Source organism: Cuculus canorus, chromosome 12 (assembly GCF_017976375.1).
Source record: "Cuculus canorus isolate bCucCan1 chromosome 12, bCucCan1.pri, whole genome shotgun sequence".
NCBI lineage: Eukaryota > Metazoa > Chordata > Aves > Cuculiformes > Cuculidae > Cuculus > Cuculus canorus.
In genome coordinates, this window is record NC_071412.1 from 17,265,148 (window position 1) to 17,281,886 (window position 16,739).

The 16,739-nt window shown below is 53.4% G+C and overlaps 1 protein-coding gene across 1 annotated transcript in view; it reads left to right on the plus strand.

Moving 5' to 3' along the window:
- The window catches only part of CCDC33 (coiled-coil domain containing 33), a 49,547-nt gene that overhangs the window by 24,722 nt on the left and 8,086 nt on the right, over nucleotides 1–16,739 (plus strand). Inside the window, exons 10-13 of the mRNA XM_054078241.1 lie at nucleotides 3,774–3,903; nucleotides 3,990–4,132; nucleotides 4,435–4,506; nucleotides 10,691–10,816. Of these exons, the coding sequence (XP_053934216.1) occupies nucleotides 3,774–3,903; nucleotides 3,990–4,132; nucleotides 4,435–4,506; nucleotides 10,691–10,816 (471 nt within the window). The remainder of the gene's footprint in view (nucleotides 1–3,773; nucleotides 3,904–3,989; nucleotides 4,133–4,434; nucleotides 4,507–10,690; nucleotides 10,817–16,739) is intronic.

The following is a 16,739-nucleotide window of genomic DNA, read 5'->3' on the forward strand; positions in this document are numbered from 1 at the left end:
AGAACCTCACAGGCATCTGCTCCTTCCTGCCTTAATCCTTCATTTTCCCCCTGCTCTGCTCACACCTCTGGCTTGAGTGCCACCTCTCAAAGGCAGAGACCTTCTTCCCGGGACTCAAGTACCGCCGGGAGAGATAGCAACGCACATCTTCAAAATAGCTGTTGCCAGGGAAACATATGCTTTCGGCACGCGGCATCATGAGCGAGCGGGAGGAGGGCCCCGCTTTTGTTCCTGAGCCCTGCCAAAAATTGACAGGGAGGGAAAAGCAGGGAACTGGAGGGATTCTGGGGCGTGGAGGTGGTGTGATGGGGCAGCTGAGCCAGAAGCCAGTATGAAGCTGCCATCCCTCTAAACCAGAGCTGCTCCATCCGTTCACCTTCTGGAAAGGGCCAGCTGAAAGCACGGGGAGGGCAGATGTCCACCCACCCTGAAACGATGGATCCAGCTGGTGCCGAACACCAGCAGAGCACATGTTTCTCTGTCTTGGTCCTTCCCCCCCCCAAGCACTGAATTCTTATCGTCTCAGAGCATAACGACCTGTATCGACAAGTTTGGGGAGCCCATACATAAAATATCACTCAGAGGAGGCCGGCCAGATGCCAGGTCACCCACAAGATGGGGAATTACCATAAAAATCACTTGTGTGCTCTATTCATCACAATAATTATTGGTTTATTGTCCCTGCCTCCACCTCTCCGGGTTGCTCTTTACAGATGAGGGCTGAGGTGGCAGTGCCAGAGAGCCCCTGCTCTGGGTCTGCACCCACTTTGGTTCCCCCCCAGAGTCCCGAGTCCCACCGTGACAAGAAGTTCAGGGTATGGGCTGCCCGTGGTGGCTCTGGAGCAGATATTAGGGAAGAAATCCTCATGCGCTTGCCGCAGCTTTATCCCCCCATTTCTTTACTCCAGGATGCAGCACCCCGAGACCGCAGTTTCCCAGCTGGAGGAGGGATATTTGACTCCTCTAAGATGGCCAAAATGCATTTCTTTTGGATTTATATGGATAAATACACACACAAAACCTCATGAAGGCATGGGATCTCAGCGTTGAGTGAACCCAAGCCGAGTTCCATGGCCTTGGCACAGGTAGCAGAGCCAGCACGGAGCTGTGGGAGCCCAATGCAGGAGGACAAGTGATTAAACCCCGCCATCTGGCCTGCGTGCGTGCTGCTGCCTCCTCCTCCTCCCCTCATCCGCATGGCTCTGTCTGTCTTTTCACATTGCCGAGGATGCTGTCTCCCGGGATGCATGGACACGGTGCCCTGAGGAGCTGTGTAACCCCCATCTGCTCCCTTCCCCCCCCATCTCCTGCCTCAGTTTCCCCATTTGTAGGACATTCCCAGGGAGGATGAACTCCTAACGTGTGGGAGGAAAAGTTAGGGGAAGGCTGGGAGGAGGGAGCATTGCTGCTCTGGTTCCAGAGGTTAATGGCTTTCCCCGAGCAAACTCCTGGGCAGGCTAATCGGATTCGATAATTCTGCCAGCCCAGCGTGTCCTCTCGCCTGTCGGTTTCCATCAGTGTCTACAGACAACAGTGCTTGAGTTCACCTTCAGCAGGGCAGTTGCACCCCTCTTACTTAGTGGGGTTTTGGGTTCCTGGGTGGTTAACCCTTCCCTGCCTGGCTGGTGGTCCCAGAGACCTGGTCTTCCTAGCCAGGAGTTAACAGAGAGCTGCACAGAGCCACCTGCAAGTGTGTTGGCTGCTCTCCTTGGATGCTCTCCTTGGGCCAACAGTCCCTTTCTTACCAAAACAGATGGATTTGGACACAGTGGTGGCAATGACAAATGTGTGGGGTGGATGGGCACCAGGCAGTGCCTCCTACAGAAAGCCACGTTGGATCTGGCCTCCCAGCACCAAGCTCAAGCTCTTGTGGCGTGGACCTCATCTAAATGAATTCTTCTTTCAGGGTCTTTACCTTGGAGATCCTCTAGCTTAACCCACTTATTGAAACTTCTTACTTGCTCTCTTTTGGGGTCTGCATACTCCAGGCAGGCAGCCTTGAGGACCAAGGGATTTTCCCATCCCTTGGGAAGGTGGGAGAGATGCTGTGGGCTTGGCCATCTCTGCCTCTGCTTGTGACAACGATACTGCCTTTGAATCAGCCTTTGTATGGGAGATGAGCTGGGCTAGCAACGAAGGATGAAGGTGTCTCCTTCCTCCTCTTCCCCATCCCCTTTGTTGTGTTCTTCCAGGTGTCCCTGGGCAGAGGCAGTTGTTTTGCCAAGACGTCTGCCCAAATCAGTGCATCGGCTCTGATGCCTCGGCACAGAGCATCCATCTGTCCTGCCAAGCCGGTGGGAGACAGCCTGGCCCTGGCAAGGACTCCTGCTCCCCCTAACCCCTCATATCTGGGGGGGGAAAGCAGGAATATCATCTCCCATCCCTATTCCAGTCAGAGCAGCCTTGTGGGCTCAGGACCTCCGACAGTTGGGGTCAAATTAACAATATGCTCCTGCATTTGACTTTTCCCTTCCCTGCTGAGTCTAAAACGGCACCATCTCGCAGTGCCATATACAGGTCAATACCAGGAAAAGTAACTGGAGGCGATGTTGAGTGTTCTTCAGGAGATTTTGCCCCCAGATCAGGCTTTCTGAGGGTGACGAAACAGCCCCGTGGGCTGGAACACAGACTGGGAAAGCAGAGGGGTGGCTGGAGGGTGCTGAGCCAGATCTGGCTGTTGGAGCTACCCCAGTCCATGTGGGTTTTCCCTAAGGAGTTACAGGCACAGCCTGAGCTCCCTGCAGTCAAAGCAAGCTGCATCCCAGCTAAAACCTCTCCACTTATGCTGGAAGTCCCTGACAAATTCCCAGCCAAGAGAGCCAGACGGGTGCTGAGCCAGCACTAACGGTGCTGCCCGATGCAGCCCATCACGGAGGTGTTTTCAGGCTCTGAAGCATCCCAACCCTGCCCTCCCCTTGCTGACAGCCCCCAGGGCTGGGTAATGCACCTCTGAGGGTCTCTGAGGTGCCTAATGCCCATTAGCATCTCCAAATGTGATCAGAGGGAGACACCCCCCCCCCTCGCCTTCCCTCCCCTACAAAGCAGAAATGTGCTGATGCAGAAAAGCCGATCAGCATCTCGTCCCCGCTGAGCAACGCTGGCTGAGGGGATGGAGTAACAGCATTAAAAAGGAGCCGCTGTCAATAATTGCTTGGTACCGGGCAGCCAGTGTTAGGGTTGACCTTTGAAGAGCTGGCGGGGCTGGACTGATGCCATTTCTAATGACAGCTCATGGCTCTGGGGACAATCATGTTGCCCACTGTTCGATATCGGTTGGAAGACTTGGACTTCACAATTGGGAAAGGAGTTTGTGATGATATACGGAACCCGAAAGCCTACTAAGCAGGCATTGGGAGTCCATACATCATTGCAAACTCCTTTCCCAAGTGCAAACATTGGGTTGCCCCCAACAGATATCAAAAAGCTGACCCTGGACTCAGCACAGCTCATCTTCCAGGCTCTTCCCATCATGTTTTTAAGCAAGGGGTAGTTGGTCCATGCGCTGTTTTTCTCCTTTGGCTCTGCGAGGGAGAAGATGCTGGCAGGGATTAGCTGGAGAAAAGTAGCCAAGCTCAACAGCCCAGTGAAAACCAGTTTAAGCAACTGGGATTCAAAAAAAGGCAGCTGGGTTGCTTTTGAGCCAGAAAGGTGATGTTGCTGCTCAGGTTGTTCTTTTCTTTACCTCCACCTGTCCTTCCCCTTCCTTTTTCTCTGCTTATTTATCTCTAGAGAGAGAAGGTAGCTGGAGGATAATTTTCCTGTTGTCTCCTAAGATGTCTCGACCTGCCGGGCCGCCAGAACAGCCAACCTGGGACACCTCCTTCCTCTTTCAAGGCCGAGATGTAGCCACCATCTTCTCCGAAGACACTGCCTTGGTGATTGAGTATTATCCACACAAAGCCAGTGAGTCTGGGAACCCCACTGGGATGCTCTCCTTCATCCATGAGTTTGACTGGGCTCAGGTCCTGGGCTGCCATGTCCTCAGCCAGTTTCTCTTGTCCCTTCTCCGGTATGGAATGCTCCAGGCACCCTCCTTCCTGTGGGATACTCAGTGCTGCCCCTCACAAGCCGTGTGTTCCGGGAGCTGGTGGCACAGGATGGTGGGATGCGTGTGGACAACCTTGCTGTGCAGGTGAGCTGGGGGATACAGGGGCAGGGTGGCACAGTGATGGTACCTATGGATGATGGTACCTGTGGGTGATGGTATGTATGGGTGATGGTACTTATAGCTGATGCCATAGTTGGGAGAGATCTCTGCCTCCGGGTGGGCAGCCTGGTGTAGAGTTCCAGAGCATCCCATGGGAAGAAGGGATCCCTGCTCCAAACCGCAGCCCTGGGTCCCTGGATGGCAACCTGGGTGATGCCAAAGCCACCAGAGCTCTGGCAGAAACGCAGAGGGCAGCACAGGTTGTGACTCTTCCTCTGCCTCCCCAGGGCACGGACCTCAAAACTACGTCTGGGGCCATCCCGACTGTGGGGCTCTGCCTGAAACTCCTTCAGTCAGAGGTGAGATGCTGGGAATGGTGACCCTGGAGGCAGGGAGAGATGAGGATGGAGGGAGAGAAGAAAAAGGCTCTTTAGAATTGCCACCTTCTTTCCAAACGCCTCAGACAGAGATCAGCTGGGCTGGATCTGGGTTTTATCATAGAATCATAGAATAGTCTGGGTTGGAAGGTACCTTAAAGATGATCTAGTCCCAACCCCTCTGCCGTGAGCAGGGACATCCCACTAAATCAGGCTGCCCAAGGCTCCATCCAACCTGGCCTTGAACACTTCCAGGGATGGGGCAGCCACAGCTTCCCTGGGCAACCTGGGCCAGGGCCTCACCACTCTCGTGGTGAAGAAATTCTTCCTAATGTCCAGTCTAAATCTGCCTCTCTCCAGTTTATACCCGCTCCCCCTCATTCTATCACCACAATCCTTTGTGAACAGTCCCTCCCCAGCTTTCCTGTAGCCCCTTCAGGTACTGGAAGGTCACTATAAGATCTCTTCTGAGCCTTCTCTTCTCCAGGCTGAACAGGCCCAACTCTCTCAGCCCGTCCTCATAGGGAAAGTGCTCCAGCCCTCTGATAATCCTTGTAGTCCTCCTCTGGACCTGTTCCAACAGCTCCATATCCTTCTTATGTTGAGGATTCCAGAACTGGACACAGTATTCCAGGTGAGGTCTCACAAGAGAGGAATAGAGGGGCAGAACCCCCTCCTTGCCCTGCTGGACACACTTCTTTTGATGCAGCCCAGAACACAGTTGGCCTTCTGGGCTGTGAGTGCACGTTGCCGGCTCATGTCGAGCTTCTCATCGACCAGCACCTCCAAGTCCTTCTCTGCAGGACTGCTCTCAATCATATCATCCCCCATCGTGTACTGAAAACGAGGGTTGCCCCGACCCAGGTGCAGGACCTTATACTTGGCCTTGTTGAACCTCATGAGGTTCTCAGAGGCCCAATTGTCCCGTCTGTCCAGGTCCCTCCGGGTGACATCCCATCCTTCTGGTGTGACAGCTACACCACTCAGCTTGGTGTCATCTGCAGACTCGCTGAGGGTGCACTCAATCTCGCTGTCAGTACCGTTGATGAAGATATTGAACAGCACCGGTCCCAGTACGGACCCCTGAGGGACACCACTTGTCACAGATCTCCATCTGGACTTGGAGCCGTTGACCACTACTCACTGAATACAACCACACAAACAGTTTCTTATCCACGGTGCTGTCCACCCATCAAATCCATATCTCTCCAAACTGGGGAGAAGGATGTTGTGGTGGACCATGTCAAAGGCTTTACAGAAGTCTAGATAGATCCCATCTGTTGGTTTACCCATGTCCACTGCTGCGGTTACCCCATCATAGAAAGCCACTGAGTTGGTCAGACAGTATTTGCCCCTGGTGAAGCCATGCTGGCTGCCATTAATCACCTCCCTGTCTTCCATGTGCTTTAGCAGAGCTTCTAGGAGGATCTGTTCCATGATCTCCCCTTGTGCCTCTTGTCTCAGGGCTCTGGATTGCCCCACCAAGCAGCTGGAAAAATCAAGCATCATTCTTGTCCTCGTGTATCCATCTCATCCAATCCTGGCAGAGGGACAGGCAGGGCACAGGCAGAGTGTTTGGGACAAGCTGTTCACTGTCTCCATGTGGAGAAGGGCCAGGCTGGTTAACCGCGGTGACAAATGTCCTGCTGTCTTCATCCCTCACCATTTGTGGTCCCCAAAGATGTCACAGCAGAGAGGGAATTTGGTGGCTTTTGATCCTGGGGAAGGGGGAACCCTGCTTGCCCTTGGCTCCAGAAACAGACCTTGGGCGGGTCAGGATGCGGCTGCCAGCTTGACCAATCTAATTACTGGGACCACCAGATTCCACTCCCATCTGCAAAAAAAATGTATTCATAAAGTGAATTTGGGACAGGTCTGGATGCCTCGCTGGAGAAGGCGACCCCCCCCCCCATCCCCAGGGAAGCCACAGCGGGCCGAGGACCGGCTGGTGGGGGTCTTTGGAGTGGTTGCCCGGGGGGGTCAGCAAAAAGAGGTCTGCGTGTGATGAATTATTCACATGGGTGTCACTAAGTGCAGAATTAATCCTTTTGCTTCCAGCTGGCTGCTGCACTAAATTATCACTCGCAGTCATGCGGGAAAATGCTGCGGAATTCATTTAGCTGATTATTGTTTTGATCTGGGAGCTGTAATTTTTTTTTTCTCCTCTTCCCGAACCTCTCCCTTTCCCCCCCTCCAGCCCTGCCTCCCTTAATATATGTAAGAGCTGGGAGTGGAAACAAAAAACAGGAGAGCCAGAGCCAGCCTTGGGCTCCACGTCTCGTTAATTCATCCAGCGGCAGCCTGGGCAGACGGACTCGGAGCGATGCAAATCAATGAGTGAGCTGCTGCCGAGCAGGGTGAGGGCAGGTTTGGCTCTTCCTGGCTTTGAAGAGGGCTTTGTGTCTTGCCTGGAGGTTCGGATTTTCTGAGGAAGATGCCCCAGGTGGCTGGCTGTGATCCTCAGCACCCTAAAAACGCTGCCCAGCTAACAGGCGAGCTGCCGCAGCTGCAGAGGCAGAGCCTCTCCTCTCCCACTTCAGGCAGCCCCAGGCTTCAAGGGATGCTTGAAGGCTGGATTTCCAAGTCCTCAGCTCATGGGTTGGTCCTGAGCTTGGCTTTGGGACTGCAAGAAGTGGCGAAATGGGAACCAAGAGGCAAAGACAATCCATAGAGGATCTGAATGGACCTGGCAAGGCACTGGGGCAGCCTTCATACCAGGGTTGTCCTCAGGCTGTGAGGAGCTCCGGCACCCCTGTCCACCACCAGGGAGTGAGGAGCCCCGGCATCTCTGCTGATCCTTGGGGTGCAAGGAACCCCAGCATTCCTGCCTCTTTTGCCCTGTACTCTCTCCCCACAGCTCTCCCCAGCCAGATGGCAAAGGAGCACAGGCTCACCGAGCTCCCGTTTCTTTTCTTAGTGTTTTATATTTTAACACAGGGAGCTGAAAATGCATAACCTAGATTGGTTGGGCTTTTTATGACAAACAGCAGCTAAATAAACCCTGGGCCATCTGCACTCCCCGGCACACTTGGAATCGGGTGTAAATCCCAGCTGCTCTTCGATGGTTTTACCAACTCCTACCAGAGGTCCTGATGCTCCTGAGATTGGCTTTGGATGCTCACATCGACCCTCCATGCTGGAAAAATGTCCTTAGTGCCATAGTTTTCCAGGGATAAGGGGCTCCCTATAAACAGGACTCATGCCCGCGGTATTTCTGCAGGGTCTCAAAACCCTGCTACATTTGTAATAGCCATGGGGAAAGGGTCTGGAGCCTGTTTTATTAAAAGCCAAGAGCCCCAACACCAGGGATGAGCAAACAGGAGTCGTGATATCCAAGGGAAAGGGCAACGCTGGGCTGCACCCCTCTGTAAAAGCACTGAGACCCCAGAGTTTGCCCCCACCCAACCCTTTCTCCCACGCCTTCATTCCTCTGCTCTCTCTTTCGAGCCCCGAACAAGAACAAAAGACTTTGATCATATCAAGGAGACAAAGAAATCAAAGACTTCAGCAAAACGCTGGCATTTTAGCAAATTACCGGCTGTCACTGAAAAACTGTTGCAGAAGGAAAACTTGTAGCCGGCTTCATCCACCTCCGTACCGGCTCGTGACTCAAGGCAGGGCTCCTTCATTCTTCTTTTTCCACCCCAAATTTGATGTCTCAGTGAGGAAAGATGAGTTTGACCACGCAGCAGCTAGTGGCAAATCCATGTTCTGGGTCAGCAGGATGTGCGTGGAGGGCGCTGAGCCTCATCCAAGGGCTGGAAAATGTATGCTGAAGGCATCTTTATTCCTAAGGGATTTATTCATTGCCCCTGTTTATTAACCAGCCCTGGTTTATGCTTTGTTTTGGCACAACCCCACCTTGCTCAGCCCATTAATTCAGCGCTTGGGACCTTCGGGGTCACCACGAGCCTCTGCCACTTGCTTTGCTGAGCACCCTTGGTCGTGTCACCTGAGACGGGGTCTGGGGATGTGCTGGCACGTGGTGGCAGCCTCTGAAAAAACTGAAAAGTGATGTGTTTTTCCAGGCAAGGGGGAAAAAAAATCAACAGGCTGGCTGTATCATTGCTTAAACAGCCTTAATTTATGTAATTGCTGCCATTTAAAACCAGAAGCAGATCGGTGCCTGGAGTAAATTGTCACAGCACCAGGGTGTAAATTGTCACTGTGCCAGCCCTGCATCCAGATCCCTTTTAAGCTGGCACAAAAAATGGGTTTACAATTGGTTGGCAAAGGAAGAATCACAAAAAAAAAGGGTTTATAATTGGTTGGGAAACAGGGAATCACAACAAAATGGGTTTACGATTGGTTGGCAAAGGGGGAATCACTATGTGTTTCCCATTGTTTCAGCCTGTCTGGCCAAGTTTGCCCTCCACAAATGCCAAAATTGGATTTTTTTTATTCCCAAATCATATCGCAGGTGGTGAAAGGCTTGGTCTGGGGAAGCCTCACCATTCCCTGCTTGAGCATCTTCTCTTGGTGATGGGGCGGATGCACTGAGGGTTCAAACGCACCGGGGAATTTCAGCACAGCTGAGATCTTTCTTGCCAGCTCTTGATTGACGCCTGTCCATCAAACACATCCCCCATTCCCCTTATCGCAGGGCAGATTACAAGAGGCATTACAGCATCTCTGCCAGCTAGGAGCATCCTTAGCCGGGGAGAGCTGAACCAGCTAGGAACAGGGGGAAAAAAGAGCAGGGAACGTCTTTGTTAAGGAGAATTTGTTGGTTTCCGCCTGCTGATCCCAAGGGAGCGTTCAGGGCAGTGCTAATTGAATTAAGAGCACGTGCGCTCCGGCGAGCAGCTCTCCGGTGGGCAATGGTGGCGGGGGCCGGGCTGGCCATCGCTCCAGCATGGCGGGCAGCAGCTGTAACGCCGGCCTCAGTAATTGCAGGCAAAGCCTAAACTGTTGCATTTTACATGATGCTGTTCCCCCAGGGAGGGGGGAGAGCGGTGGGGCGGGCGGCATCTTTACCCCAGCTTTGATGCTGGAGGAGCTCTGTTGACGTCAGGGCCGGCGGCGTAATGAAATGCAGCGGCACAGGGGATGATGATGCTGATGGTGTCAATGAGGCAGCGATGGGGAAGAGCACAGAGAGGTCCCCGGACACCTCATCATACCCCCTGCTGCAGAGGGATGAATGCTCGCTGCCTTCATTAACCACACTAACGAGGCGAGGCCAGGCGTAGGCACGGAGTAATACCCAGCGAAGGCCACTTTGCCGCTGCCCATCCCCTCAGTCAATTTGGAGAGGGCGTCCAGCCTGATTGCTCTGTCCGCAAAGCAAAGACAGCATCTGTGAGGCGGGGAGGCAAATCAAGGACTTCCCAGCTCACAGTCACCATCTCTCAGGTGGTGAGATGGGTGGGTGCTGTGCCTCAATGCAAGCATTCCCATCACCCAAACCTGCCCCAATACTGGGAGCTGGGGTGACTGGAATGGAGCAAGGGTCCCTATCCATGCCTTTGCCATTGCAGGCAGTAGCGAGGAGTTTGTGGACTCCATCATTTATTCCATTAGATCCGACTTCCCCTTCTAACTGGATTAGAGGGGAGTCTATAAAAGCCAGGCTAGCAGGAGGAGAGCAGGGCGGACAGAGCCGGGTGCGGGAAATGAGGAGCAGGGAAATCACATTACTGCTGCCGGCAGCATCTGGCAGGGGTCTGGCAGGAGCTGCTGGGGAGCTGGAGGTGCCTCACCCAGCAGGCACCAAACCCAGGGGCAGCATTGGACAGAGAAGTGGCTTTAAGCATCCCTTTGCACCCGCAGGGCCTGGGTACCAACTCCTGCCCACCTGGGGAATGGGAGAGATGGGCTGAGGTGGGCACAGACCTGCTATTTCCATCAATACAGGCTTCAGTATAAAGGACTGCCTCCTCCTCCTCCTCCTTCATCTTGTTGGTCCAGCACCGGTTCACCCCAGAGATGCTCTCTCTGCCCAAAACTCCCCTTGCACCTTGCAAAGATAGGATGGATGTGGTCAACCCAGCTCTTTCCCATCGCACCAGGTCCTGGTGGCATATTGGTGATATGGATAGTGGGACAGGGGACACGGATGGTGAGACAGGGGTTAAGCAGTGGGAGGAAATTAGGCCAGGTGCCCCCTCCTTTCCACTGTCCCTGCATCCCTCTATCCTACAGACCATTGCCTCTCCCTCCGCAGAGACCAGCAGCATTCCTGACCCCCTCTGGCAGTGATGCCCTTCCCAGCCTGGACCCTGCCATCACCTGCACCCTCAAGAGGGGTGAAGAGCTGCGGGCAGCCCCCGTGCACCCCTTTCATAGCCAGGTAAGAAGCCTTGAGAGCAGCCGGTGATGCCACACCAACACCCAGGCTGCAGCATCACCCCACCAGCTGCTGTGAAGGTGTGCACCGTGCCTCCTAACAGTGACAAATGGGCATAAATCCAGAATTTTAATCCCTTTTCCGAATCATACATTGCTGGGAGCCGTGGGGTTTATCCATAGCCTGGTTGTAGCAATAATTTCTTGTATTGTACCTTTCCATCCCTTGTCTCCAGCTGTTTGGGGTGGCACAGGGCATGCAGCGGGGACAGCATCCCATCACGTTGCTGGGGGCAGAACTCACCGGAGCAGTCTGGGTGCACCAGATTCGATCTAATTGCTCAATCCCAAATCCATTTAGCGAATTCTCTCCTATTACTGCTGCATTATGTTGGAAACCCCAGGCACCCCCAGCTCATACCTTTTGGCTCCAGGAAAAAAAAAAGGCAGCTGCGCTCCTCCTTCAACCTTTTGTGTTGATAAATGGAGCCCTTGGATGAATTCAAACACAACCTTCATGGTCCTAATATCTTCCTGTACTTTAAGCCATCTGGCTTTAAAAATAACAGGTCGTTAAACCCCAATTCTGCTTATTAAATAGCTGGGAGGGAAGGTGGAGAGGCCCAGTGCCACCCAAAGGACCAGTTGTTTCCTTGTCAGTGGCTGCCCAAACCTCACCTTCAACTCAGCCCCTCTCCCTGTGATTCAGGCTGCAAAGCAGGAAGAAAATTAGCAATAAAATAACAACCATAAAAATACAGAAAAGCTATTTTTTTTTTCCTCCAGCTGTTTTAATTCCTCCAATCCACTGAGCTTTATTGCTTCCTTTTCCACGGCCACAGCGGCTGCTTTATTCCCAGCCTAATAGAAACCTGTAATGAGGTGTGCAGAGGCAGGTACCGTGGCACAGCTTAAACGCGATGAGGATGTGAGGTCCAAAATTGGTGGACCAAATGGCCCTGGGGCTCCAGAGAAACCCCAACACCCTTCATACCTGCACAGGATCCAGCTCTGGCATCACCTCATGGGCTGTGTGGTGTGTTTTCACTCCTGGTTTTGCTACTTGCTTGCACCAAGGCCACGAGCTGCCTCAAATCCAGCTCACTGCATCCTCACAAGAGCATCCCTGTGTCAATAAAGTGAGGGAGGGTGGGAAGTGGTTTGAAGGATGCTTCCAGGAGGATGACTGGAGATGGTGAGGCCAGAAAAGGTTTGCACAAGCCTTGGGCACACCCTGGCCTGCCCTTTTTCTGGCTAAAAATGCTGGAAAGTTTTACTGGTAAGATTATTATTTCCCCCCACCTCAATCTTTGACAGCCGTTTTCTTTCTTTTGCTTTTTTCTTCCCCCTAAAGCGCAAATTATTTTCACTCCGCTTGCATCGCAACACGGGGGATTTGCTTGGAAAGCCCTGGCAAACCCATCTCCTGACAGCCCCGGGAATCAGGGCTGACACCCTACTAATGGAGCGTGTGTGCGAGAGGGAGCGGGGATATGACAGCCCCTCACCCTGGCAGCGGGGTCTGGGGGGGACCTCTCGGCTGATCACAGTGCTGTCACTTCTTTCCACTCCACTCCGGCTGATCAAACCTGGATCCCCCATCCCTACCCTGCGGCTTATGAGGTCCTGCTCCGGATCTGCTCATTAATGCCTTCATTAAAAAGTGGGGAGAGCGAGGAAAACAAAGCGATAAGGAATATTATGGGAGATGGGATAACTTTTCCCCGGTCACACAGAGGTAAAAAAGCCTCCGTGCAGGTTTGTGCCAGGACATTAAACTCCACCTTGGCCTTGCCAAGGTTTGGGGGTGATTTTTGATGACTTTAGGCTGAGGTTTGCTCTGGGTTCAGCCTAACTGTGTTTTCCTACCCTTCTGCCCTCTCACTGAATAGATTTGCGCCTCTCTTAATAGGCAATGAATAATTTACAAGCAGCACTTAACGATTAGGGGGGCGTTTTCTCCAACCTCTTCTAACATTTGCTTCTTCTTCAAGCCTTTCTTTCCCTGCTCCCATCATCTGCATTTCCCTGACCTGTCGATGTTTTTAGCCAAAGGGCTTCTTGTGAGGCTGGAAGAAGTAAATGCCATCTTTTTTCCTTGCTGGCATTTTGTTCCCAGCACTCCACATGCTCCATCACAGAAAATGAGAGTCCAGCCATGCAGATTGCACCCCCAAAACACACTGTGGGGTGGAAAATCAGGCAGCGTTGGTGAGTTGGGCAGCATTTCTTACTTCTCAGCAGCATTTCTTACTTCTCAGCAGCATCAAGGCCCTGTTGCTGGACCCATTTCCAGCTGCTGGGTGACCTCCAAGGCTCCAAGGAAGGTGGGGGTTCCTGCGCCTGCTGAGTGAGGTCTGCAAAGGTGGCCCACTGTCAAGGGAAGAGGGGGATGCAAGTGGGATATGAAGGAGGAGGGTGCTGTGAGGGGTAAGGGTGCTGTGAGGGAGGAGGGGATGCAAAGGATAAGGTTGCACAAGGAAGAAGGGTGGCACACAGGGAGAAAGTGCCACAAGAGGTGAAGATGCTGCAAGGGGTGAGGGTGCTGTGAGGGGTGAAGATGCTGCAAAGGGAGGGGGTGCTGTGAGGGGTGAAGGTGCTGCAAGGGCTGAAAGTGCTGCGAGGGGAGAGGAGGATCAGAAAGGTGAGCATGTGCAAGAGAGAAGGATAGTGCAAGGGAAAAGGATGGTGAACAGGGAGAAGGTGCCACGAGGGGAGAAGGGATGAGAAAGATGAGGATGTGCAAGGGACAAAGGTGCTGCGAGGCAAAAGGGTGGTGCAGAGGGAGCAGGTGCTGCAAGAGGTGAAGATGCAGCCAGGGAAGAAGTTGCTGCAAGGTGTGAGGATGCAAAGGCATGAGGTTGCTGCAAGGGGCTCGGGGGGGGTGTGAAGGTTGAGGGTGATGCAAGGGGAAAAGATGCTGCAGATTACGAAGGTGCTGAAAGGGGTAAAGACGATGCCGCGGCCGAGCGTTCTGCGAGAGAGAAGCTCCCACGCGCGGCTGCAGCCCCATCTAGCGCCAGCCCCGCTGCGCTGCAGAGCCCCCCCGAACCCCCCCATCGCCTGAGCCCCCATAGCACCCCACGACACCCTCAAAGCCCCTCCAAGGCCCTGCTGAGCCCCTCCAAAATCCCACCGAACCCCCAAAATGCCACCCAACCCCACCAAGCCTTCCCAAGCCCTGCAAGTCGCTGCCAAGAACCACTGAACCGAGCTGAACCCCCCCTGAGCCTCTTTGAACCCCACTGGACCTCGACAAATCCCTCCAAGCCCCACCGAGACCCTTCAAGGTCCCCCCAAACCCTGCCACTGTTCCTCTTCCCAGGGCTGGGAGAGGCTGGGGTGCAGGCAGGAGGTTGCAGGGTTGGGGTACGGGTGCCCCGCTCTGATGAGGTTCAGCCGGGTTTGCCCCAACACCCACAGGCAGCAGAGTCAGTAGTGTTGGGCTGGGGGGGGGGGGGGGTTCCCCCCGCATGCCCACAGCACGGGATTAAGCCAATTAATAAAAGAGGCCCATAAATCAGCTAATGTGACCCCAGGTGATATTTATACCCGTCTTCCTTCTCAATGAAATTAAGGATTCAGCAATTTGCTTCCTCTTTCATTTAATTTACTTCTGGCCCCGGTGATGCTGAGTCCGGTGGATGAAGATGCTGCACTGAGGGGGCTCCTCTGGTGTCCCCCCTGTGTGGCACCACGGCATGGATGGGGTGACTTGCAGTCACAAGCAGGGGAGGAGCCCTTAATTGGACTTAGGGCATGGCAGAAGCCTCACAAGCACCCCAAAACTGCCTGCAATATCCCTGCTTCTTTCCCAGCTGGGCTGAGGGAGAGTAAAAGCTGTGGAGGGGCTCTGGATCAGGGACTGGAGGGATAGGATTAAGGGGAGCGGTCATCAGCTGAAAGAGGGGAGATTGAAATGAGATTTTAGGAAGAAGTGTTTTCCTGTGAGGGTGGGGAGGCCCTGGCCCAGGCTGCCCAGAGCAGTGGTGGCTGCCCCATCCCTGGAGGTGTTCAAGGCCAGGTTGGATGGGGCTTGGAGCAACCTGATCCAGTGGAAGGTGTCCCTGCCCATGGTGGGGGTTTGGAACTGGATGGGCTTGAAGGTCCCTTCCAACCCAAAGCATTCATGATTCTGTGACTCTAAAATACCATATTTGTGGGTTTGGGGGTGCGTGTTTTGGCATGTTTGCATCCTTGTGTGTCCTGCTCCAACCCGGTCCTGACAGCACTTCTAAACCCATGGTGAATATAGCACAGAAAGGTTCATCCACCCACGTTTAGTCACCTCTCAGCCTTTCCCAGTGCTAATAAATGAAGGCTGGGACACGATGGCTGGGGAGAAATCCTCAGAGGGATGCTGAGGGGGTGGGTGCTTAGGGCAGCGGGTGCTGCTCACCGCTAGACGCGCTCAGCGCCGTGGCTTGGGGTGTTGATGGATTTATGCTCACTGCTGAAATGCAATGGGTGTTTTATCAGTAAATCGAGTCAATACATAAGCAAACATGAAAATGGATGGCCACTGCGCCGGCAGTAACCCACCGGCTGGGCCAAGGACAAGCCACCACAGTGCTTGTCACCAGCGCTGATGGGGGTTTAGCCTTCTGCAGCCAATTATTTTTTAAAGCCCCGGGACATGAAATTTCATTGAGGGCACTTACAAAGGTGGGGGGCTAGGGGAGGGTATTTAACTCAGGTGCCAGGCACAGGTTTTAAAAGGTATAACTGGGAAGCAGACTCTCTGAGAAGCTGCCAAGGCTCCCGCTGGTGTTGGGGGGCGGGGAGGGTGCGATATTCTTCTTCACATCCCAAGTTGCTGGAAACGTGTTTTACTTAAAACACAGATGTGGATGTTTTCCTAGTAGGAAAAAAACCCCTCAAAGACTCAGCAGGAACGCAGGGTAACAGCTGTAACCTGTTTCCCTCATTTTTTTTATTTCAAGCAGGGGCTTTTTTAGGTCTGGCCCTGGTTTGTGGTCATGAGTGAACAGCAGCACTAAGGGATGCTCTGACCCATCCACCTTGGCAGGAGGAGGCTCTGCTGTCCTCCCCTTCCTCTCTTTTCCCCTGGTCACAAGTGAACAACAGCACTGGGGGCAAGCTCTGCCCCATCCTGGGAGCTTATGGTGAACTCCTCTTCCCCCTAGTCACCAGAGGCAGCAGGACATCACTTGGGGACATCACTCAGGTTGTCCCCATGCCTGCCACAAGCAGCCCCACACAGTGGGATGCGGGAAGAATTGTTTCCCAGGAGCCAGCAGCTGACTCAGCCAAAGTTTGCTCTCCAAAGTCATCCCACCTCCTCCTCCCCATCAATATTCTTCTTTTCCCCCCTGCTTTCTTTTCCTTTTTCTTTGAGCAAAGTAAACCAGCAGCGACTCGCAGAGGAACCGCGGTCCCTGCTGGTGGCACGACTGCTTTCTTCAGCCTTATCTTGAAGAAGCAGGCGGGCGGGCGGGAGAACGGGGAGCTGTTGTCTCCACACGGAGCATCTTGCCCCCCCGAATTACCCAGTGTAATTCAGAGGCTTTTATTTCCTTGTTCAACATGGTATCAGCAGCCGGCAGCTGGGCCCGGAGCGCCGTAGTGATAGTAATCGCCCGCCCTAAAATCATCATCCTGGTGTGGAAGGGAGCAGAAGATGTGGTGTCTCTATTAATTCGAACTCCGCTCAGATTAAGCGCTTTTCAATGCAATCCAATTAACTCTTAAATTGAATTGTAATGCTTTAGCTAATATCCCCCCCCTCAGCATGGCTCCCCCCCTAACCCTGTGCATGGGAAGGGAGTTCAACCTTGGTTTAATCAGATAAAACCTCTCTTATTTGCTGCCTTTTGACGGCTGATGCATTCTACCAACGTGTGTGGGACACGGCCAGGATAAAAATCTCTGTATTTCCCCAGGGGGTCCTGAAACCCAACCCCACC